The sequence below is a fragment of the Phyllobates terribilis genome, unplaced genomic scaffold (assembly GCF_046119375.1).
Source record: "Phyllobates terribilis strain yellow unplaced genomic scaffold, ASM4611937v1 Scaffold_3__8_contigs__length_932513732, whole genome shotgun sequence".
NCBI lineage: Eukaryota > Metazoa > Chordata > Amphibia > Anura > Dendrobatidae > Phyllobates > Phyllobates terribilis.
The window spans coordinates 263,440,696-263,465,757 of NW_027362763.1; the positions used below are offsets into that span (position 1 = coordinate 263,440,696).

The window sequence follows — 25,062 nt, forward strand, 5'->3', positions numbered from 1 at the left end:
CTCTTTCTAGAAAGAAGGCACTCACCTTGACCCCCAAAGTTGGTGCCATTAATCCAACCTGGCGTTTACAATACCCATTAGTGGGCTTACTTTGTGCAAGAAATTGGCACCAAAATTCTGGAAATTTTGGGGTAAATTAGGCTATGACCTTTTTTCAGTGATGCGTAGTCTCCTTGTTAGACAAGGTGTAGAAAGTGTTTAAAAGACAACCATGGTGCAAGTCACGACAGTGTGGCATAAAATACACCAGCGCTCTTCCACATAGCAGAATATATAGTCTGCTAATTTGCCTCATATATAGCCTGATACATACACCTCTTATACAGCCTGACATATTCCCCTCATTTTGTTAATTTGTTTTCCCAGCATGCAGTAGACCGTATTAATGGTGACAAAACCATTAACAATTAAAATATATTTATTTTGTCTGAAAAATATTCAATGACTAATAATCTCAAAAGAAAGCCGCAAACGTACTATGTATGTATGAACGTACGTAGCAGGGAACATTACACACAATTCATACAAGTAGTGCAGCACAGATTTGACTTTTCTAATTTATTTCCTAATAAAATACCATTTGTATACATGCAGACTAAAACCAATATGAAAGATTTCACACGTCTTTAAATAATCTTTAAATATACCAGTGTCTGCAGTCAGTTTATATAAAAAAAAATAAGACCTTTTACAGCAAACCATTCACATAAGCTGTGTTCATACAACTCAAGATCAATGTCCTCTGACTATGGTTCTTTAATGTCATACTGTGAAGGTATAATGTGCAAAAAGATAATACACTGAAAGAAAACAAAAAATATTTGATGAATGTCCATTTTTTGAAGTCAAATGTTTTATAGTTACAAAAACCTACTTACAAAGTCCTTACAAACACGTTTTCCTTCTGATCTTGGCATTCAGCGCCTGTGCCTGCCATGTCCAGAGTGACCACTACCATGATGTTTAGTTTTGTGTGACCTTTCAAATGAACGAGACCTCTCTCTCCTATCCCTGTGGTGGCCACGGTCATGTCTGTGCTTTTTGGAAGGATCACTGTGTTCCCTGGATTTGCCTGGGGTAGGCGAATGTGACTTTTTCCGTTTATGGGCATGTCTGTTTGAGCCCCGCAAATCATCCCCACGATGCTTTAGTTTGAGATGTGGAGATGCATGATTGTGATGTCTTCGTGGGCTTTCACTGTGACTACGAGATCTGCTTCTTGATCTTGAGCTGTAAGTTCCAGATCGACTTCGTCTATTGTTATAGCTAAAAAATATAGAAATGCAATGTTAGAAAATACCCTACATCAATAACGTAAGCCTGCATATAGTACTGGCACAACACTGCAGCATTACCGGAAGTATTGTTGTACACGGGCTGCCATCTTTACTCATTAGAGTCCTATTTTTCAAAGCTTTAAAAGGGAATGTGTCAAATTTTTTTTAAATGTTTTGAATTTATTATTAATAGGTGTATAAATTTACCTTTGTAATTTTTTTTTACTTTTTAAACTCAGCCACAAGGGGCAGCCATTTATAGTTGGTGGTGTGGAAAAAAAGAACACGATTCTTACAGCAAATGCGGCAACCCCAAGCAATATAATGATCTCCTATGCTGTGACTGCTTCAAACGTTAACTAGTCACATCCGCTGGGCTGCCCAGCGCCATTTTATTGCAGCCCAGCGCACAATCCCCACCACTTGTAATCGCTGATCTGAGCGGAGCCATCACGTCATTGGAGTGCCTCAGATCACAACAACTACAGCTGCACAATGAGCACAGTCCAGGCACCAGCACTGTGGAGAGGATTTCATTCAGTGATGGGTACTCACTGCTGGATGAACCTACTGCCATGGCGCTGGTGAGCACTTAACGGTAATTTCTGTCATCTGAGTGATGCACCCGCAATGATATGACTGCACCACTCAGATCCCAGTAATTGTCCACTGAGCCGTATATCTAATCCACTCATGTGAGATACAGTCCACTGAGCCATGTTTCTAATCCTATTATGTATGATACTGACTGCTGAACTGTCTAATTATTGTGATTTGAGAGCTGCAATGATATGGCTACTCCGCTCAGATCTTTGTAAAGACCGGTGAGCAGTGCAGCACTGACTAACTGCTCCCTTCCCCAAAGCCTCCATTTGTTACAGCAGTTAAAGATCCTAGTATCTGTTTCTGGGACCAACATTTTCAAGTTCATAACCTTCCCAGGAACAGATACGACTAACAAATATGAATACGTGGCTTCGCTGCACCCATAAAAGCCTGGTCTATCAAAATATAAAATGTATTCTCTTCTATGGAAAATGCAATGAAAAGGAAAACAATCAAACCCCCAGAACTGGATTTTTCTTGGTAAATAGACTTGTTAAAAAAAACTCTAAAAACATCTGAATTACAAGTTTGTTATCACTGACATCATACTAACCTGGAGAATTATGTTACAAAGTCATTGTTATTGACACTGTCCACATGTCAGCATCATATTGTAGTCACCAACAAAATAGCACTGCACTGAGACCCTAAACTTAATTCTCCCTTATCCTTTTGCAAACACCCAGTATGGGATGGGAGGATTGACATCACACAAATCCTGCCCACATTTACTGCAGTCATAAGGCAAGCTAGCAGTACCCTAGGTTTTCATGTCAAATGTCAGCAGCAGTCGAACATAATCAAGTTTAATATAAAAGAAAGTATTAGTGTAACTTTTTTTTTTAAGTGACACATTAAAAAGGTACCCAAAGATCAAAGTCATACAAACAGAGTTCGGTGGGACTACCTGATTGATTAGACAGGTATGGGGTGCCCATTTCCCCCCCATGCCAGTAAATAGAACAAAGGAGGGCAGGGTATAATGCAGTTGAACATGTATCATCCTTTGTTCTCATAGAAGATAAGCTGCCACCAACAATACAGAATACAATACAGGTAGAGGTACTTAGTCCTGCTATAATGTGATAAAAATTTATTTTTACGTTAAAATGAAAAAAAAACAAATCGGAAACTTAAATTGAATTATCAAAATACCTGTAAATAGTGTCAAGTTTTTAAGGGAAAACAATCCCAACTCAGATGATGGTTAATGAACATAGAGGTCTCTCCGAATTATGGCTCATGTTAAAAGGAACCAGATATGTTAAAAAACGCTATTAACATGCAGATAAGGTGTTAACCCCTTAACATCTGACGTACTAATACGCGTCTGTGCCCTGGGACTTAAGAGCCAGACCCGTATTAGTACGTTATGGTGATCGCGCGCGCACACAGGCTGTGCGGGCGCGATCGCCGCCGGGTGTCAGCTGATTGTCACAGCTGACACCCGGTACTATGTGCAGGGAGCGGTCCTGCACCGCTCCCAGCACATTAACCCCCGCGATGCTGCGATCGAAGTCGATCGCAGCATTGCGGGGGCAAAGGGAGGTGATCGCAGATACTCACCTCCTCTTCCGGCTTCCAGCGCTGTCTGCAAAGGCTTCCCGGGTGTTGCCATGACGACCCGATGTCGTCACGACAACATCCGGGTCACCAGACAGCAGGAAGATTGTTTGGACATGCGCAGTGCATCTCCAAACAATCTTCTCCCTGTCCAGCGCAGACAGCCTGCATGACACAGGGATGGTGCTGCATTCCTGTGCCATGCAGGCGATCAGAGAAAAAAAAGTGAAAGTCCCAGAGTGGGACAAAGTAATAAACTATATAAATTTTCAGAAAGTGAAAAAAAAAAAAAAAAAAAAATAAATAAATAAAAAAATAAATAAAAAATAAATCACCAAAAATAAAAATATAATGTACCCATCAATAAATATTATTATAAAAAAAGATACAAAAAAAAAACAATAAAAGTACACATATTTGGTATCGCCGCGTCCGGAACAACCTGACCTATAAAACTGTCCCACTAGTTAACCCCTTCAGTGAACACTGTAAAAAAAAAAAAAAAAAAAAAAAAAAAAAAAAACCGAAGCAAAAAACAATCCTTTATCACCATACCGCCAAACAAAAAATGGAATAACACGCGATCAAAAAGACAAATATAAATAAAAATGGTACCGCTGAAAACGTCATCTCGTCCCGCAAAAAACAAGCCGCCATACAGCTCCATCAGCCGAAGAATAAAAAAGTTATAGCTCTCAGAATAAAGCTATGCTAAAAAATATTTTTTTTTCTATAAAATTGCTTTTATGTAAAAATGCAAAACATAGAAAAACTATATAAATGTGGTACCGCTGTAAACGTACTGACCCGAAGAATAAAGCTACTTTATCAATTTTACCACACGCGGAACAGAATAAAAAAACACAAAAAAAAAATTCCTGAATTGTTGGTTTTTGTTTATTCTGCCTCCCAAAAATCGGAATAGAAAGCGATCAAAAAATGTCACGTGCCTGAAAATGGCACCAACAACAACGTCAACTCATCCCGCAAAAAAAAAGCCGTCAAATGACTGTCTGCCAAAATCTGGAAAAATTATAGCTCTCAAAATATGGCGATGCAAAAACTAGATTTTACAAAAAATGCGTCTTTTAGTGTGCGACAGCTGTCAGTCATAAAAACCCCATATTATTCTGGTATCGCTGTAGTCTCACTGACCCGAAGAATAAAGTCGTCTAATTACTTATACCGCACGAGGAACGGCGTCAAAAATAAACTCTTGGGTTAGGATTGGGCTAGGGTTAGGGCTGGGTTTGTGCTAGGATTAGGGTTGTGCTAGGGGTTAGGGTTGTGCTAGGGGTTAGGGTTTTTTTCAAAAGTAAGAAAAAAAGATGACGATATGGCGACTAGTGTTGAGCGCAAGTGCTCGCTACTTGAGTTTGCATCGGGTGCTCTGGTATGCATTGAGTATCGTGGGTATTTGAGTGACATGCTCGAGTCTCTGCCCCATATGCTTCACGGCCAAAAAAACTTTACGGGGATTGCCTGCCATGCACGAGCGATCCCCGCATGTTTTTTTTTGGGTGTCTAATAACCGTGAAACATGCGGAGCAGGGACTCGAGCATGTCACTCGAGCACACGCTGTACATGGTGCATACCCGAGTACCCAATGCAAACTCAAGTAGCGAGCACTTGCGCTCAAGACTAATGACAACTTATTCAATATGATGACCTAATGTTATCAAATTCTGTGTCGTACCTCTGGGTTCAAAATGTTCACTATACACCTTAATAAAATCCTTGAGGGGTATAGTTTCCAAAATGGGGTCACTTGTGGGGGAGCTCCACTGTTTAGGCACATCACAGGCTCTCCAAACGCGACATGGTGTCCGCTCACAAATTGAATGGAAAATCGGCTCAAATTGTTAGCGCACGCCATATTGCATTTGGAGAGCTACTGGGTGCCCAAACATTGGAGCTCCCCCACAAGTGACCCCATTTTGGAAACTAGACCCCCCCAAGGCACCTATCTAGATGCATAGTGAGCACTTGGAACCCCCAGGTGCTTCACAAATTGATTCATAAAAATGAAAAAGTGTTTTTTTTTTTACTTTTTCAAATCAATTTGTGAAGCACCTGGGGGTTCCAAGTGCTCACTGTGCATCTAGATAGGTGCCTTGTGGGGTCTAGTTTCCAAAATGGGGTCACTTGTGGGGGAGCTCCAATGTTTGGGCACACAGGGGCTCTCCAAACACAACATGGTGTCCGCTAATTATTAAAGCAAATTTTACAATCAAAAAGTAAAATGGCGCTCCTTCCCTTCCGAGCCCTGCTGTGCGCCCAAACAGTGTTTTTTCCCCACATATTGGGTATCTGCGTGCCCAGGGGAAATTGCACAACAAATTTTGGGGTCCATTTTTTCTTGTTACCCCTGTGAAAATAAAAAAAATTGAGTCTAAAGTAACATTTTTGTGAAAAAAGTTAAATGTTCATTTTTTTCTTCCATATTCAAAAAATTCCTGTGAAGCACCTGAAGGGTTAATAAAGTTCTTGAATGTGGTTTTGAGCACCTTGAGGGGTGCAGTTTTTAGAATGGTGTCACTTTGGGGTATTTTCTGTCATAAAGACCTCTCAAAGTGACTTCAAATGTGATGTGGTCCCTAAAAAAATGGTTTTGTAAATTTTGTTGGAAAAATGAGAAATCGCTGGTCAACTTTTAACCCTTATAGCTTCCTAACAAAAAAAATGTTGGTTCCAAAATTGTGCTGATGTAAAGTAGACATGTGGGAAATGTTATTTATTAACTATTTTGTGTGACATATCTCTCTGATTTAAGGGCATAAAAATCCAAATTTTGAAAATTGCAAAATTTTCACCAAATTTCCGTTTTTTTCACAAATAAATGCAAGTGATATCGAAGAAATTTTACCACAATCATGAAGTACAATATGTCACGAAAAAACAATTTCAGAATCAGGGGAATCCGTTGAAGCGTTCCAGAGTAATTACCTCATAAAGTGACAGTGGTCAGAATTGTAAAAATTGGCCTGGTCATTAACGTGCAAACCACCCTCGTGGCTTATGGGGTTAATCTGCACGTTGATAGCATTTTAAAGCCGTGCAGCCGCCGCACTTAAAGCCTGGCTACTGACCGACAGTCGTCTCATCAGTGCAGGGTTGTGGTTACAGCCACCACTCACTATAAACTGAGCGGTGAGTGACTGAAGCTGCGCCTCTATGACTGAAAGCCAGAGGCTTCCCAGGGGAATAGAGTTCATTTCCTCCAGGCTGCCGGGCTTTCAGTGCACCAGCCACACAGATTTAGGATGCTATTAACCTGCAGATTAACACCATATCCCTGGTTAATAGTGTTTTTTCCCATGACAGGTTCCCTTTAAAGACACACTCCCATCAAAGTTTTTATCCTCTTAATATATTGCAGTCATATTATATAGCACTGTGTATTTATAATTGCTCATTTTGTCTTTCTACCCAGTTAATTTTTCTCTGCTCTATGTAGAAACAGCAAGTGTCTGGCCCCTGCAAAAATCACTCCCCTCTTCAACTCCAGATCCAGCTGCTCCCTTCTCCCCGTTCCAGGGACTCATAGGCTATGTGCCCACGTTGCGGACCTGAAGCATATTTTTTACGCTTCTCCCTGGCGGGAAAATCGCATGCGGATATTACATGCGGTTTTCCCGCCAGGTAGAAGAGTTTGTGAGGCGTCTTTGCATGCATTTCCGCATGCGGGTTATCAAGCACTTCTCCAAGCATCACTTGGAAAAGTGCTTGACAACTTGTTCAGAATGGTAAAAAATAAAAAAATAAAGTTTATACTCACCTTCTGATGCATTCTCTGCCCCGTCCGGAGGCTTGAGCGGCTCACGCTGTTGTGTGCAGGACCTGCGGTGACGTCATTGAGTCATGTGGTGGGTCACATGACTCAATGACGTGGCAGGTCCTTCAGACAACAGCGCGACGGAGGGAAAACATCAGAAGATAAGTATAAACTTTATTTTATTCTTTTTTTTACAGGTTCTTTGGTACCCAGGTCTGGAGGAGAGTCTCCTCTCATCCAGACTTGGGTACCATCCGCACATTGATTCCGCTGCGCTTCCGCAAAATTAATGAACATGCTGCGGATTTTTGACCGCAGCATATACGCTGCGGAAAAATCCGCAGCATGGGCATTGACATTGCGGAATGCCATTGGGGACCATGGGGTGCGGATATACATGCGTTTTTCAAGCGTTTACGCTGTGGAAATTCCGCAGCATATACGCTTGAAAAACGCTACGTGGGCACACAGCCATACAGGGAAAATAGACTTCCTGTTTCTACATAGAGCTTAGAAGGATTCAGCTAGTCAGTTTTTAATCACATGATGTCATGGACCTAATGGAAAAGAGAAGAATTAGCTGGGTAGAGAAGAAAACGAGCAATTGTAAGTACACAGTGCCATATAATATGATGATTGCAATGTATTAACCCCTTTACAGCCTGTGAAGTATTAGTACGCACAGGCTGTAATCCCCCGGTTCAGTGAGGGCTGCTGCGCTGAGCCCGCACTGAACAGAGCACATGTCAGCTGTAATAATCTGCTGACATGTGCCCGCAACAGCCGTGTGTGGAATCGCGATCCACCCGCGGCTGTTAACATGTTAAATGCCGCTGTCAATCTCCGACAGCAGCATTTAACGCACGCTTCCGGGAAGCGCGTCCTAAGCCCCGCCCATCGGCGACCCAGTCACGTGATCGCGGGTCACCGATGGGTGGGCATGACAACCCAGGGTCTGCAGCAGACGCCTGCGGTTGTCATGAGCTGGTCGCTATGAGCGCCACCTAGTGGTCGGCGCTCATAGCACAGGACCATTTCTGCTACAGAGGTGATCTGCTGATCCCCTGTATGTAGCAGAGGCGATCGGACAGTTGCTACTTCTAGTCTCCTAAGCAAAAAGTGAAAAAAAAAAAAAGTTTTTAAAAATATAAAAGTTTAAATCACCCCCCTTTCGCCCCATTCAAAATAATATAGAAAAAAACCCCTACATAGACATATTTGGTATCGCCGCGTTCAGAATCGCCTGATCTATCAATATAAAAAAAAGAATTAATCCGATCGGTAAAAGGCGTAACGAGAAAAAAATTCTAAACGCCAGAATTGCGTTTTTTTGATCGCCGCAAAATTGCAATAAAGGGCGATCAAAACATCGGATCTACCCCAAAATGTTATCAATAAAAACGTCAGCCCGGCATGCCAAAAATAAGCCCTAACCCAGCCCCAGATCCCGAAAAATGGAGATGCTACAGGTCTTAGAAAATGGCGTTATTTTTTTTATTTTTACCAAATTTTGGATTTTTTTTTCACCACTTAAATAAAAAAGAACCTATACATGTTTGGTGTCTACAAACTTGTAATGACCTGGAGAATACTAATGGCAGGTCAGTTTTAGCATTCAGTGAACGTGGTAAATAAAAATAAATAAAAAACAACTGTGGTATTGCACTTTTTTGAAATTTCACCGCACTTGGAATTTTTTCCCCGTTTTCCTGTACACGATATGGTAAAACTAGTAATGGCGTTGAAAAGTACAACTCGTCCAGCAAAAAATAAGCCCTCACACGGCCATATTGACCAAAAAATAAAAACGCTATGGCTCTGGGAACAAGGGGAGCAAAAAATGAAAATTCCCAAGGTTGCAAAAGGGTTAAAAGGATAAAAACTTTGAAGGGAGTGCTTCTTTAAAAAACATGACAAACTTCTGGTCCTCCTAGATCACTACACACATTTATATATAGCTTGGCTGAACTTTAACATGAGGAATACACTCTAAGTCTGCACAGTTATTAGTAAATCTTGTGTAATTACTCACTGTCTTCTTGGAGAGCGGGATCTTGATTTTGTTCGTGACCTTGATCTGCTTCCACTTCGACTTCTTTTGTTTTCTTTCCGCAAGCTAAAACGAGAAAAAGTTAGATAGGGGACACCTTATTATTGGCCTTGGCAAAAGCAACCCGGTTGTTGCTGCAGAAAACCTTGTGTCATTATTTACACAAAGGATCAAAGGATGGCCTTCAGCTCATCCATAGCCTCTGCAAAATTTAGCAAATAGACCTTTCAGAATATAGCAGTGGATAAACCATGAGTGTATGGGCAATGATTCATTAGATCACATGACTGTTGGCAAAAGAGAATGGGAGCTCCCTTGTGCAATACTATTTGTTTTTGTGTACATTGGTGAAAAGCACAGAGACAAGGTTTACCAACATGATACAGTTGTGCAATTAATTAAGGACTACATTGAGGAGAGCAGGATCAAGCTGGACTGCACTGGTACATAGCTGCCACTGCTGCCCTGCTCCAGAGCTCCTGCTGGATGCGACAGAGGATACATATCACATGGCTGAATATTTGCTACAACTTAACGATAAAAACTAGACTTATAACATAATTGATTTAATTCCTCTCATTTAAAAAAAAAAAAAAAAAAACTTTAAAAAATAAATATATGTATTGTATACATTGACAGTTCGGAAATAATGTATAAAAAAAGTGAACAAAAAGCCCAATGGAAGCAGCACACTGATGAGTACATACTAATAACCCAAAACTACTTACCCATTATAGGGACTCTTCAATGACTGCTTTTCCTCTGGTTCACGCTTGACTTTTGTAGGTACTGGAGATTTCTCCTCTGCTTTTACTTCTCTTGGAGATGCTATACAAATAAATATCAAATACATTGCTGAAAAATATATTTTGTACAGAAACAGTCTATCATTAACTAGCTTATATAAAACTTGCAGAATATGTTTCACATTGTAACTTCTAATCTTGACTGACAAGAAATTAAACTAAAAAAAGACCATAAAAGACTTTTTGGTGCCAATAAAAGGGTAAAGGCTTAAATAATGTATAATACAGAACAGTAACTGAAAACGTACATGGTTTAGATGCTGGAGAGAAACCACCCATTGTAGAAAGGGCGGGGGTTCCATCAGGATTCAGCCCCTTAGCTTTAAGTTTTGCTTCCTGCAGGGCAACTTTCCTCTTTTCCACTTCTTTCTCCAAAAAGTCATAGTTTGGCTGTTGAAAGAAATCATGAGCATCATATTTTAAAATTAACTATATTCACTGAGAGAGAAAAAGTAAAATAACCCCTACCACCAATCCTAAACAAAGTACTCATTTTTCTTTTATTAACCCTGTGTATCTTGTGAACCAGAAGACAAAGCAGCGCTGAAATGACATGGATGACAATACAACTTGCCTTTTTTCGGCTATAGAGTCTAAGCGTTGAGACACTGATTTCTTGAATGCTTTCTTCAGTAGCTCCAAAAAGTAAAAACCAGTGTGGTTTATTTGGTAATGGAATCTGAAGAGAAATAGAATGAGGTTTAGACAAGGACAGACTGTACAGCTTGGAACATTGGACGTAACCTTGCATAAGGAAACCAATTTCTTTAGTTGGGCAGGGCACCTGAGGATGCCTAATTAACTAATGCTACAGAATTATAAGGCAGCACATTCATCACTATTTTTGATGTAAATATCTATGCAGTATTCCCATCATAACCAGTTTTATGATGGGAATACTGTATAGCTATGTACACTTGCCCCATTCTGCAGAGTACTTGCTATTACATTAAATATATAATTACTGTGACCTGCAGATGGCAGCATTACACTGTGAAATGGGATTTATCCATGTCCGGAAACTCCAGACTATTCAGAAGTGAGTCCTGACACAGACATGCGACAATGCGTGTAATATGTATGTACATGCCCACAAAATACATACTGAGCTGTTTAGTAAGCCCAAGAGGAGAAAAAAAAAATTTCCTAAGCCATCACCTGTAAAGCTCTAGCAGCGAGATAAATACAAGCACACGCAATAGCTTCTGCTTCAAATCTGACAAATACGTTGGTTCGAAGGCAATCATTCATGTAGTTCCTAAAAAAGAAAAAAAAACAATTATGACACATTACTTTGCAATCAACATATGGTTATATAAAAAAAACACAAGGGCCAAACAATATTAAGGAAACTTTGGAGACTCAGTATACTTTGTTTTTTCTTCTCATTTTGGTTATACTTAAAATAATCATGTAAAATTAAGGTGAAAGAAAAATGTGTCAGTTACAACATTAGGTTTTCCTTAACATAGCTAAAGAGAAAAACCTAGAAGGGTGTAAGAACACAGGGCAGATGTGTAGCAGACATATGTGACTGTCACTTCATCTGATGGACCTAGTTGTATGGAGTGGAATATTCAGGAGCTGAAGTTTCTGCCACAGCTCTATCACACGTGAACTTGCCCTGAGTGTGTAATGGTAAATGGTACCAATACTTTCGGCAGTTCTTATTTCTGCAATGTCCACTCAATTATTTACAAAAGATCAAGACTGGGACATTTAAGTTCTCATGGTGGACTTCATTCTACAATCAGTAAGACATAGTACAGGATGATGGAGAAACATTACTATAGCATGAAGTGATTGTATGACCCGCTTAAACCAAGGTCTGAAGCACAGTATGTGCACATATATGTTGCATTCAGCTCTCCTCTCATTTAATTGAGTGTGTATAGAACAATTAGCAGTACCCTTGTTGTGTAAACCTTAAACTTAAAGGGCTTTTCCACTTATTATATAAAAGCCAAACAGTTGAATAATGAAAAGTGAACCAACTTTTGAATATATTTTTGTATTTTATAAACTTCAAAATCTTTGCTTGCTGACAGTGAATGAAAGGATTTTGCATCTTGACACCCTTCTGCTTCCAAGATAGCAGCAGCTTTTTACAAGATACACTTTATGAGCTTTGCACATACCATTTGGACATGACCAGGACAGGCTTTTTGCCTCTACAAATTATTATTTTTTATTTAATAAGTGCTACAGTTACATACCCCTGTAGAAGCTGGTCATGTGGTGAAATGTAACGGGAGCTATATGTATGGATATATATTATCTGCAACACATTAATCCCAATGGGGACCATGCCGATATGGTCTGTGAAGCGCTGTGGAATTAATGGAGCTATATAAGTGAGTAAAATAAATAAATATATAGTGTAATGACATGCCCAAGCTAAACAAGGTACTGTCTATTGCCTCAGGAAAATCATCTTATGTAGCAAACATAAGAGTGTTAAACAACTTGCGGGCAAACATGAAACTAGTGACCAAGCTGGCTGGCTAAACACTTCAAATATTTCAGTTTGTCCCATGACAATTATTTAGCAATTTACATGCCTCATTACTGATTAAAATTAGGAAGCATTTGCCATTATGTTTATCTTATGGTGTGGCTACAGTAGTACTTTTAGAGTATGTATTCTAAGGTGAATACAGTAAATATATTACAATACTATTTATTTTATCACCAATCACAGGTCCTCGTTTATTCATGTATAGTTTTCATTTACTCCCAGCAAGCGGAGGTCTTAGTTGTTGAGAGATCAATACTCAAAGTATATTAGAAAGTTGCAAAACATTACACAATGTTAAAGCTATGTAAAATGCCAATAAAACTATCATTGGTAAGTTGCATCATTACTGGCTTATAACTCACCTTACAATTTACAATAGCAGCATTACCTCCAATGCATACCAATAATGTATAGGATGAGTTTAAAAGATGCATTACAGAACTGTAAGGACAGCAAGTATTGTAAAACGAAACATAACATTTCCCTTTTGTGAACAGCACATTACAAAAAGATTTCTGAAAGCAAATATACAAATCCTTTGGACACCAGCACAGAACTAGAAGATGCGACCAGATGGATATGGACCACTTCAGTGAGTCACGGATGAGAGCTCGCACTGCATTGGCTGAAGAGAAGGGCAGCCAATCAGGCCATCCGGAGGTTGGTGTGGTGCAGAGGGCAGAGTTCTATGACTTACCATCATGGACTACCCTTTAACCAAAGAGTAGAAAAAAGAACAAAGTTAAACAGAGATCTCCAATTAATTTTTTGCTCATGCCATGAAAACAGTAAGCAGAAAATCATGTATGTGTACACGTGTTAAAATGATTTACAATCTAAGTCTCTGACTATGCCACTAACGCATTTCTGCTACCTCTAACTGGTTAGCGAGAAACAAAAACATCTTTGAATACAAAAAAACTTACCAGGCGGTCTGAACGAGTGTCTGATTCCTTTCACATTCTAGGACCTGGAGGTACATTACTATTATCTAAAAGGCATAAAAGAAAAACATTGAAGTACTAAAAGCAGCAAGACCAAACAAAGGCACTTTAACATTTGGGGTCTACTCTATACAACCAAGTCCTAGTTCACACCACACTTTGAGCCTTCCATTGGAGACATACCGAGAGGGCTCAATGTGTACATCCAACAGAAGACTGATACTCTATAGCTATACAGGGAAATATGTATTACTAAAACCCCACACATATGCATTTGAGGTAGGACAATAGTGAATTTAATGAGTGATTATTGGGAGGATAGTCATTAAAGGGAATCAGTCAGATCATTTTTGTGTACCCTATTAATCATATCCTGAAATAGGGATTGGGCAACCCTTTCAGGATATGTAACTTATTAGTGTACGTTACCCCGCTGTGTTGCTATAAGCCCCGGAAAATTTATTGTCGCAGAAAGTCAAGCATATGTAAATTTAAAATGAATATTCACTCCTTCCCCCGCGCCAACGTCACTGATTGACTGCAGTCAGACGGCCGTATTACTCGCTCAAGGATGGCATCACAATCCTAAGACTGGCTGTCTGCTCTCCTGACCTGAGCGTGACAGCATGTATTTCTATGCAGCTATCAAGGTCAGGTCAGGAGAGCAGACAGCCAGTCCTAGGATTGCGATGCCATCCTCGGGCATACAACAGTGTGACTGAATCGCTGATGCCAGAGCAGAGGGGTGAGCGGAATTATGGGTGGAGGAAGGGGTGACTATTTATTTGGCATTAACATATGTTAGACTAGCCAGCACGAGACTATACATTTCAGGGGCTTACAGCAACACAACGGGGCTCGGCACAAGTGGGTCTGTACCATTGCAAAGTAAGGTTGCTCCATATGGTTTTATTTCCCCTTTCCTAATTCAGCGTTTTTTTTTTTTACTGTAATACCACAAAAACTATCACTAGTGTAATACAGAGGTTTCATGAACTAGCACTTTATGTATCTACCTCATTTATTTATTGTTATTTTCACTGGGAGCTATATGACTGTTGTTGTACCTTATATACTCTGCAATATCAGTACATGTTATGGTATATATGAGATGGGTTTGAGGCCACTTTCTTTGACCTATTTCTAGTTACGCATGAGTCATTTGAGATATAAACAGATATATTATAATGCTCACTAAATATATAAGCATGATTTATATTTCACAGCGTGCCCAATATTACCCATTGCATACTTGGATATCTATCCTAAAATATATAGGGGTTTATACTTCGATGATCCTCATTAGATATTTATTGGTCTTGATACCATTGTTTGGAATGGTTGCTTTTCATTATTATATTTTAAAATATTCAGAATACATTTCTGATTTTAGTTTGGAGTTGTATTGCACCTTGTTTGTCTCCTTTGCTTCCCAAGGGAGCCCAGATTTTTGGTTCCTCAATTGAGTGCATCCATATTATTATGATTAACATGGATCTGTATAAGGATTGATGTCGATACAGCAAAGTAACACAACATTTGTACTATATGGTATGAAAACATGCATCAATTTTATAGACCTAAATCTAATATTTTCCTAAATGGTCTATTCAAATGTCAAGTACCGTGGATGAAATAAATCTATGCTATGGATTTTCATTTCCTGTGTGTTGCAAAGGGTGAAAAGGTGCAACAAAATCCTAATCATTATTTTGTGAGAATTTTGCTGCAACAGATTTCAGGTTGAAAAATCCCATGTGGACATACAGTACCTTAAACAATACTGTGCTGAAATGAAAGCCAATTAGTGCACTTTCTAATTTCACGTTAGCATGAATTAGATGACATGTTCCCACTAACATTTTTTCCTATACCTCCAGTATGATATAGGCTTAAAAAGTTTGTTTGGCCCACAATTCACCATAATGCATCTGCTCACCTTGTGAGGATGTTTCACGTGAACACAAAATCCCAGCTCTTTTAACACTCTTCTTTCTGCCTTGATTACTTGATTTTTGGTGTTTATGTAGCTTTGATCAAGTATCAGTGGACTTGGGCTCCTAATTTATGGGAAATAAAATTCAATATTGCTTTGAAAACAGAAAAATGTTTTGAAGGTATTTTTTCCCCTTTCAACTGACTAAACGGCAACAGAAACCAAAGTTTTGGCTTCCTGCAGGCATGTCCAAGACTTTAACCTTGTGCTGTCCAAGTTTAATTTAAATGACTCTTGGTGGATGTACGCTACAATACAGCAGCATCTACTGCGGTTTAAGTGGTCACTACTACATCTCCATCAGGTGGCTTAGTAACTATGCAACAAAAATGTTAGAAAATAAGTAAATCACCCACCAATACATTGGAAGTGTGACAAAAACGTAATTGCTTAATGTGTCTAGTGAATATCCACACTTCAGCAGAACAAAAAGATCAAGAAGCACTAAGTAACATCTACAAAAGCGGTTATCCCTTATGGTGGCCATACTGTCGGGGTAGGCTAGTACAGCTCACAGCTGTTCCTTCCAATCCCCCGCTTTGGTATGTGTTCTCAGTGGGAAGAGGATAAAGTCATTGCCAGACAAACATCTCATAAGAACTGAAGGATGTGATGTGTTGAAAAACAACATAGCTAAACATTTTTCTCAGCCTCTGACATCAGGACAGATACAGCAAACCAAACACATTAGATGGTCTGCCAACAGTCTTCTACTTTGTATGACCATCTCTACTGCGACAATGAATCTGCAGTCTTATTCATCACAAAATACCATAGTTCTACAAATAGAGCTAATGTACATTACAATCAGAAGAGAGGCTTTTAATTGAAACAGGCACCAGGAGCCTTAATCACACGACTGAATGAACTGCAAGGTAATGACTGCTTTATTTACATCCTATGTTTAGTGCTAAAAATGGGATTGGATTCAGGTATTTATGTGCAAGAAAACTTTGTGCGTGGTTTTTTTTTTTTTTTTTACAGCTTAGAGGAGTCTAGAAAAATAAAAGAATTATAGAATGGAGATCTAAGGGCCTGGGTTATTGGGACTTTGACAACATAAAGGGTATGTGCACTTGGCTTAAACACTCAATTTATGGATTTAAGGAAAAAACAGGTCGACAGTCCGTACAAAAAAGGTGAAGGTTTCCTTGCCTTAGGCAACAGTCACTTGGTCATATTTTTTTCCGAGAATTACTTCGTGTGTAACAAAAAAGGACAGTAGCTCAATGAAGGGGATCAAAAAACAAAAAAAACATCATAAGGTCCAATACAGCATGATGAGATACATATAGGGACCCAATCTGATTTCAGTGTTAAGGCCACAGTCACTATCAGTATTCGGTCAGTATTTTTTCTCTGGAGGGGGAGCCAAAACCAGGAGTGTGTGATAAATGCAGAATTGGTGACTTGTTTCTATTATACTTTTTCTCTGATTGTTCCTCACCTGGTTGTGGCTCCCACTCCTGAGAAAAAATACTGACCGAATACGGATAGTGGGGCTGTGGCCTAAAAACAGTTCTTGCAGGAGACTGTATGAGGCCCAATGTACTTGCATAATAAAGAAGTCTAAAAAGGTGCAGTTAACTTGTCACCACGTGTTTTACTAAAACACAAAAAAAGTGTTTGTAAAGGTACTGCTGGCTCTGTCAGACAAGAGCAGATTACTGCAAGTGGCAAGTTGCACTGACTGTTCCTGCTGGTACCATCAGCAATAAGGAGTAGTGGGTTGATCAGTGGACTTTTCAGGAACAAATTGGTGTGCAGGATTTTCAGAGATTAGTAGACAAACCATGGGAATTCCCATAACTGTACATAATATAACATGAGGTGTCGCTTAGGAGAGCCCTTTTACAGAAACACCAGATGCATTTATCTACATAGTAAGCTCAGCTGCAGGAGACAAAATTGCCTTTAAGTTTAGCCCCAGTGGAAAGAGCTATTGTAATCACTTCCTTGTGCATAGGCTACCTTCAGACAGACATACTTAAGAGTAATTATTACAGCCCCGAAACACAGATTTCTTTGGACAAATGAAACAGACAAACATTAATTATAAAATCTATGGCGATCCAAGTTCAGAGTTGAACCCAGAGAAGTCTTTATTTTCCTTTCTCCACACCGGCAGGTGATGGGCAAACCTCCTTGTGAGAATTGTCACATATCTTGCAGGAAAGGTTTTCAGAATTTTCAATAACTATCCATGTTCCTTAAATACTTTAGCACCAAACACAAATATGTTGCTGTCTTGCCATCGACATTCAGCCTTTAAACATTTCTTTTTGTTAGATTTTACTGTAAAGGCCACGTTCACACATCTTGTTTTTTTCAGCTTTTTTTCTGCAGCAAAACCTGATCTCTTGCCAGGAGGTTGTTCAGGGTTTTTCTTGCTTTTTTGGTGCGTTTTTTCACTGTCCTTGTGTCTCTTATGCGTGTACATAAAGTTCAGTGTAAAAAGAAAAAAAAAATACTCATCCTGGTTTGGGCACAAAAAAAAAAACATGCTGAAAAACCTGACACCTTCGTTTTTTTCACAAGCCATTACTTCCAATAGGTGAAAAAACGCTAAAAGAAGCGACGTGCTCTATTTTGCAAAAAAAAAAAAAAAACAAAGCATAAAATCCTGAAAAAAAAAAAACCCAAAAAACCATGTGTGCATGTGATTTCTGGAATCTCAGACTTTGCTGGCGCTGTAAAACGCAGCTGAAAATTTGCATAAAAAGAGCATTAAAAAAACGCTGAAACAAACGTGTGAACATAGGTCGTTTCAATCACCTAGTTTTTTTTTTTTACATTTTTTTACACCAATTAAAACAGGATAGTAAAACCTTTTTTTTATTCTAGGTCCTGCACTTGATTACAGGAGCATCCACCTTGCCAAAGCTGCTATTCATTATATGAAGGGCTCGTTCACATTTTTTTGGTCAGAGTGCTATCCGGGGGTAAAAAAAAAAAATGGACCACACTCGGCCCAACGTAATTCAATGGGGCCTTTTCTGGATGAAACTATTTTTTATGTGCTCGTGTGATGAGAAATATGCTTTACAGCAGCCACATGAACTGTAGGAAACCGTAGTCTGGAGATGATACTTATGCAAGCTTTCGATGCATGCCCTGTGACCGGTAGAGAGGCGATTGTGCAATAAAGGATGACTGACCCTATATTATCCACGTAAGCAATATATTTCACCAAAATCCTGCCTGTGATGTAAAGATTACTGAAAGCAAATTTCTACATGACAAAAAATATAAATATTGGTCTAATATTCAGCTTAGTGGCAAGTATAAAAACTGCAAGATTTCAGGATATTCATTTTTAATAGTAATATGAAAAATTAAAGAAAAAAAAACACTTTTTTTTTCAGATGGCACATTTCCTTTTAACAGATTGTTGTCAAGTCATCACACATGGGGGGGGGGGGGGGGGGGGGGGGGTCATTAAGCTGGCCGCACCATAGGAAATCGTGGTGTAATCTACAAGAGGCATAAAAATCATTAAATACTAGTCAGTATTTGAAGGACTTCATAAAAATGATGTTCAGGCAGGGTTGTGAAGTTGCAGTTGGGGGGGGGGGGGGCGACAACGACAACTATTGATTAATAATTTTTATAGGCTTGTGGACAAGTTTAGAAATGTTAATATAAATTTATTTTCTGTCCTATCAATCTACGGCCCATATTTATCAAAAGCACAATGAGGTTACCATTTTATGACAGTAAATTTGTTAGAACTAATTACTGGCCATTTATGAAGGCAGCAGAGAAACTGATTATGGAGAAATATAGGATTCTGAATCCTGGCTCACGAGTCCACAGCCCTGTGTTCAGGTGGATCGCTACCAGAAAACCTGCATAAAAGCTATGAAAAAACTCTTCATGATGGTTGGTCAGGGGTTTTAGTCACAATCTAGCAGCCAATTGTTGTATCAAGTGGTCAGTATCAAAGTTTCTATGTACAGGAAACAAGTGTCTGGCAGAGCCTAAAATAACTGAAGCGTGTTCCTAAAGGTACAATGAGAAATCTGTGCATGGAGATTGAAACCACTGTGCACAACTAAATGGCAGTCAATCTGTCTACCTTTGTAAGTAGACAAGCATACTTGATCCTAACACTTGACCATTTATATAAGAGAAGCCCCTCTTTCCGAACAGTTAATATATTTTCTTTGTGCGCTATCTTAAGGCATTCTCTCAACCATATTGTAATACTGCAGCTGTTTGCGCAGCAAATAATCATGGTTTTGTGCCGCGATTCACCACATTCAGAGGACCAGGAGGTTAAGCAAAAGCAATAACATCCATATTATGAAGTTGATTCCTGGGTTACTTGGTCACACACTGAGAAAGGATTTTCTGAAGCGGTCTCAGCTCAGGATGTACAATTACCCATAATACATTTCTCACTGGTGTACAGATGTGCAGCTCTTAATCATTGTATTTCCATCTGCTCACTTCCTAGAAGGGCTTATGCCCACCCACAATAGATAAGAGTGAGCTGATGCCAGACTCCTCTAGGGGTTTATCTCGCAGAGAACCAAAAGCATAAGTTGTGGGAAATCCATTGTGCCAGAACCTTCTCTCCCGAGACGGAGGACCCCCATGCACAGACTGTTGGCCGATCCTGTTCAGTTGACGATAGTATAATGTGTATGGGGCCTTAAAAGGGCAGCCATCAGAAAATGACCTATTGCTTAAATCAGGTTTGTGTGTGAAATGTTTTTCCCCCATATATCAAAAATAAAACTCTTGCATTTTCCACACTGGCCACTATTTAACCTCCTGTTTCAAGAAATCTACATGCACATTAGCCACAATGAACAGACAGCAGCCCTGACTTTTGTATTAAAACATCTAATGAGTGTGTGCAAAGGTGACTGATGGGAGAGGGAGCAGGGACAGCTGAGACATTGCATATTGGGAATGGTGGATCCTGTGTTATCAGCTGTATATAGAGGTAATGTCTGTTATTGTAATCCGGTCTGGTGATAAGGATCCTTGCTGTAAACTCTTCCTGAAAGCATAGTAGGTACGAGTGTAAAAAAAAGCCCCAGTGGCCAATGTACAAATTGCAAGATTACCTCCTCCAACCGCAACTGCTCCACTAACTCTGGAACAGTTTGTCTTTTTCATGTGCCCCTTCATTCCAAATAGTTGCACATTTTCCCTTCAACCAACTGGGCATATACTACAAAACATCTCTGTGGGCATTTTCTTCTTCAGCCCAGATGGCCAATTTAAACATAGCCACTCTAACAGAGTTCTGCGGTACATGCCAAGGGTTGAAGACAAAAAAATTTAACAGAGGGGGAAAAAAAAAAAACAAAAAAAAAAACAAAACACTAAAAACTGTTGCAGAATCAATGCAGCAGCAACAGGAAGAACTATTCAGCTTAAGTTGGAAAATCCAGAAAAATGAAGACTGATCTGGAAGTAAAAAAGAAAAAAAAAAAGAAAGAAGAACATTGCCAAAATGTAAAAATAAAAAAATACAAAAAGATGTTTTAAACAATAGGTTATAGTCTGATAAGAGCTTCCCTTTAAAAGCCTGAGCCTCTGACAGGAGACAGAAGTCTGAAATCTATTAGGTGATGCAGTGAAGTTGCAGTTCCCTATCAGAACTGTGCATTAATGGATGGGTCACTAACATATCCTGCCCCAGAAAGGAAAACAACTTATGAAGTCAGGTCCACTAAGCCATTACACCAAGTGGTAAACATACTGTAGACTAATGCTTACAAGTCAGCCCTATTTATAAGGAAGCTCGTACCTGAACTACATTGGTCACCCATGTACATACTTGTAGTTATCACTCAGATGATAACAGATTAATGTAGATGACTAATAGATACATCGTTTATAAGGCCGAAAAAAAAGACAAGCGTCCATCCAGTTCAGCCTATTTCTTGTGCACTGCAGCTATTCCGCAGCGTTGATCCAGGGGAAGGCAAAAAAAACATGCGGTATAGGCCAATTTACATCATTGAGGAAAAATTCACTTCCCGACTCCAATCTGGTAGTCAGATTAAATCCCTGGATTAATTAACCATCACTAAGCATAAGATGTAATTTTATTGTTCTCAAGAAAGGCATCCAGGCCTCTCTTGAACTCATTAAGTGAGTTGGACATCACCACTTCCTCTCCCAGAGAGTTCCAGAGTCTCACGGCTCTGACAGTAAAGAATCCCCTTCTATGCTGGTGCAGAAACCTTCTTTCCTCCAGACGCATAGTGTGCCCCCTCGTCTTTGTCACCATCCTTGGTATAAACAGGTCATGGGAGAGATCTCTGTACTGCCCCCTGATGTATTTATACATGTTTAATAACCCACTGTATGCTTTTGAATATATATTTCGGTGCAGCTTCCCTTACAGGAGCACGCCAGCAGTCACAGCTATGCCTACTGTGAAGGTGCACTACATGACTCAATTGTCATTGTGGTGTTTTGAATCTCTGCCCCATCAGGATCTGGACTAGCAGGTAATGACCGATCTAGTAAATGGAGCAAAGATAAAAAGTAGACTAGGCAATATAAGTTACAAGTTTAATACTAGCAACAAGAATTTTTATTCCAAATCAATGTTAAGAGCAGAACTGCCTTAAATCTGGAATAATATTTTAGGTCTTTAGTGCCAGATAATACTGGACCATATGTCCTACACTTAGTGATGCAGCAATTCTACAAATGTAATCAAATCATGTTTTTGCTTCAATCAATTTAAAAAAAAAAAAAAAAAAAAAGTTATTCATTTTGTTAGTTACTATTTTTCCATGTAGTACCCCAATGCAAACTAGTAAAGTAATGGTTTGATACCAAGCTTTAAATAGTTTGGGCTTATAAAAAAATGGACATGACAGACAATACCCATCTGTTGAGCCTATGTGACCACAGTGTAGCAGTGATAGATAACACTGAATTCACATCTTTGTGTGCAAAGTTTAATTCCTGGGGGAACCTGATCCTCCGCCTGATGTGAGCGCTCACCTGTAATAGTACTGAACTTGTAGTAGACACAGTAACCCAGAGTGAAAAACATAAGATCCCTAGTGCAGAATATTTAGGCAAATTGAGTAATTGGTATCCGTTAAGCGGCAAGTGACAATGCTGCTAGAGACTGACGAACATGACAAAGCAGTCAGGCTGCATTCATGTTCCTAATTTATAACTTAATAGCTTTACAGATTAAGTAACATTTATGTATGATAAATTATCCCCGATAACAGCTTACAATATTTTATATACTCTACAGGTGTATCTCGTGGCGCCTGAGTGTTGTCCTAACACTGATGCGCTCAGAGATATAAGCTTCTGAGGCTAGATTCACATTTGTGTGTCACTTTCACAGACTATAGGTCTCCTGACTAGAACTCAATAGCCCCAGTCTGCAGAGTCGGGCTCAGGAGACCTGCGGCCGCTCCATGCATCATGGTCCGTGTCTAGATTGTCACAGATGGATGTGTGAATCTACCCTAAGGTAAATGCCTTTAGTGGAGCACACTGCCAATTTTACTGTGGAATATGACAGAGAAAAATCTATGTAAACTAATGCATGAAATGTATATAGTAGGAGTCCCATGCATCTTTAGGGCAGCCATATATCATGGCTCTATACAAAACTAAGTATTATTGGGCACAAGTGGCCTCATGTATGATGGAAAAGGTCCTCTTTGGAAATGGTCTTAAAATAGAATGTGTTCATTTTGGTTACAAAACATCATGTAACAGCATGCCCCAAAATCTGCACAGATTATTTGTGCATATAAATGGGCAATCACTTATACTGTATTATATTGCAGATTTTCTTAGCAGAATTCCACATTCACAGTGCTCAAATGTGCCATGTGCAAACAAAACATTCAGCAAAGTGTGCAAGAGACTGAGTTCAGGGAAATATCACACTGTGACCTTTGTTATATTACATAGTGGACTCAATCAGGCTACCAATTGCCTTAATGTACATGAATAAGTATGACACATTTTTCTATTTGTTAGTGTTGGGCTATGTGCTGCGTATTTATCTTTATAAAACAAAGTAAAAATCAGGATTTGCTAAAATATAGTCACATATTATATAACTTTGAGAACAAGAAGTGCTAGTCTAAATATTGTTTTGGAAATGTTGCAAATATTAACATTCAGTTAAATCAAACTTGGACAGCAAAGAAAAAGGCTTAACATGATACAGGAGTTTGTCCGAATGGTTCACCAGTGGCCAACCTGTGAGTCCCCGATTCCAGTGACCTATTCTCAGAGCACTGGCTTCTCCATGGGGATTTTCGACACTTCACTCACTGTTGCCAAGACGACAGCTTCATCTCTATGTACCACTCCACATCACCCAGGCATTGGTAAATGTAGCTGGTTGCTGTATAGTCGGTTGCAAGGGGAAAAAAATGTAAAGTCAATACAGGCATCTAATAGACATAAGGCAACATGTTCATGTATTGATTCACTTAATGTAAATGGGGCCCTAGTAAGGATTCGTACAAAAGCACATTGAATAAAAAGTATTTAGGAGTTCACATAGTACATGCTAAAATGGGTAAAATATTTTCTACAGAGATTACACAATCTGACAGATCAGCTACTACCCCACACCTGAAGGAAGATGCACATTTAGCCATGTTTCACCGTGGGTGTGCTGCTCACCTCAGGAAAAACAAAGTCTGAACAGGTCTGGAAAAAGTGCACCATGCCACAAAGGCAGTCTATAGAGTATAGGCGGCCAAAAGCCCAGGACTGTTGATGAATACTTCTAAAATTAACAGAATTCACCAGAATCTGAGCAGATTTATTTTGTTAAGGCTGGTTTCAGATTTCTGCAAATCTCGGTGTGAGTACAGACTGGTCTCTTGGAATATATGAGGCTAGGAGTTAGGTAGGGTCAGGAGACCTTGGGCCAATCTGCACCTACACCATGATTTTCAGATGTGTGAAACTAGCTTAAATAGAAACAAAACTTGGGAGTCTCAAAGACCTATCCCAAGAGTTTAAGAAAGCATGACGCTGGTATAATACTATATACTTCTTTCCTACTAGTCTGCATTACAAAATCATAGTAGCCATGTGATCAGAACGTCCCGGACCACTCCTGACGCGTCGTCTTCAGTAAACACTCGTTTTCCCCATAAATACTAATCTGAAGCACCTTATCTCAGAAATCAGCATTGTGCCATCCATGTTATTCTTCCTGCAAAAGTGGATGATAAACTGACAGCTGGGTCTTACCATCTCCACTGTTAATGCCGAGAGTCCCTACAATATCTGACTGAGCACTGACCATTGTCAGTGAGAAAACAGTGACAACCCACAATAACAGGAAGAACGGTAACACCCAGTTAGTTTATAAATCGCAGTGATCGCACAATGCAGAATGTAAATGATATTGAAGGATAATTATTTTATGTGGAATACAAGTATTTCCCAAAGCCAACACGTCTGGAGTGGTGACAGGTTCCCTAAGCGTTACACCACGTCTGAGAACACACTGATGTGTATAGTAGACTACATATACAAAATACACTCTAAA

At 39.4% G+C, this 25,062-nt stretch overlaps 1 protein-coding gene across 2 annotated transcripts in view; it reads right to left on the reverse strand.

The window, feature by feature from the left end:
* Positions 1-400: 400 nt before the first annotated feature.
* CCNL1 (cyclin L1) overlaps positions 401-25,062 on the reverse strand; it is a 29,497-nt gene continuing 4,835 nt past the window's right edge. Inside the window, exons 4-11 of one of the 2 annotated variants that reach the window (XM_073674778.1) lie at positions 15,480-15,600; positions 13,523-13,587; positions 11,237-11,336; positions 10,653-10,757; positions 10,327-10,468; positions 10,001-10,100; positions 9,255-9,338; positions 401-1,266 (exon numbers count right to left, since the gene is read on the reverse strand). In XM_073674778.1, coding sequence (XP_073530879.1) covers positions 918-1,266; positions 9,255-9,338; positions 10,001-10,100; positions 10,327-10,468; positions 10,653-10,757; positions 11,237-11,336; positions 13,523-13,587; positions 15,480-15,600 — 1,066 coding nt within the window. In that variant the 3' untranslated portion in view covers positions 401-917. Of the gene's footprint in view, positions 1,267-9,254; positions 9,339-10,000; positions 10,101-10,326; positions 10,469-10,652; positions 10,758-11,236; positions 11,337-13,293; positions 13,308-13,522; positions 13,588-15,479; positions 15,601-25,062 lie in introns of those variants that run through there. The other variant, XR_012318380.1, reaches the window with a different exon arrangement.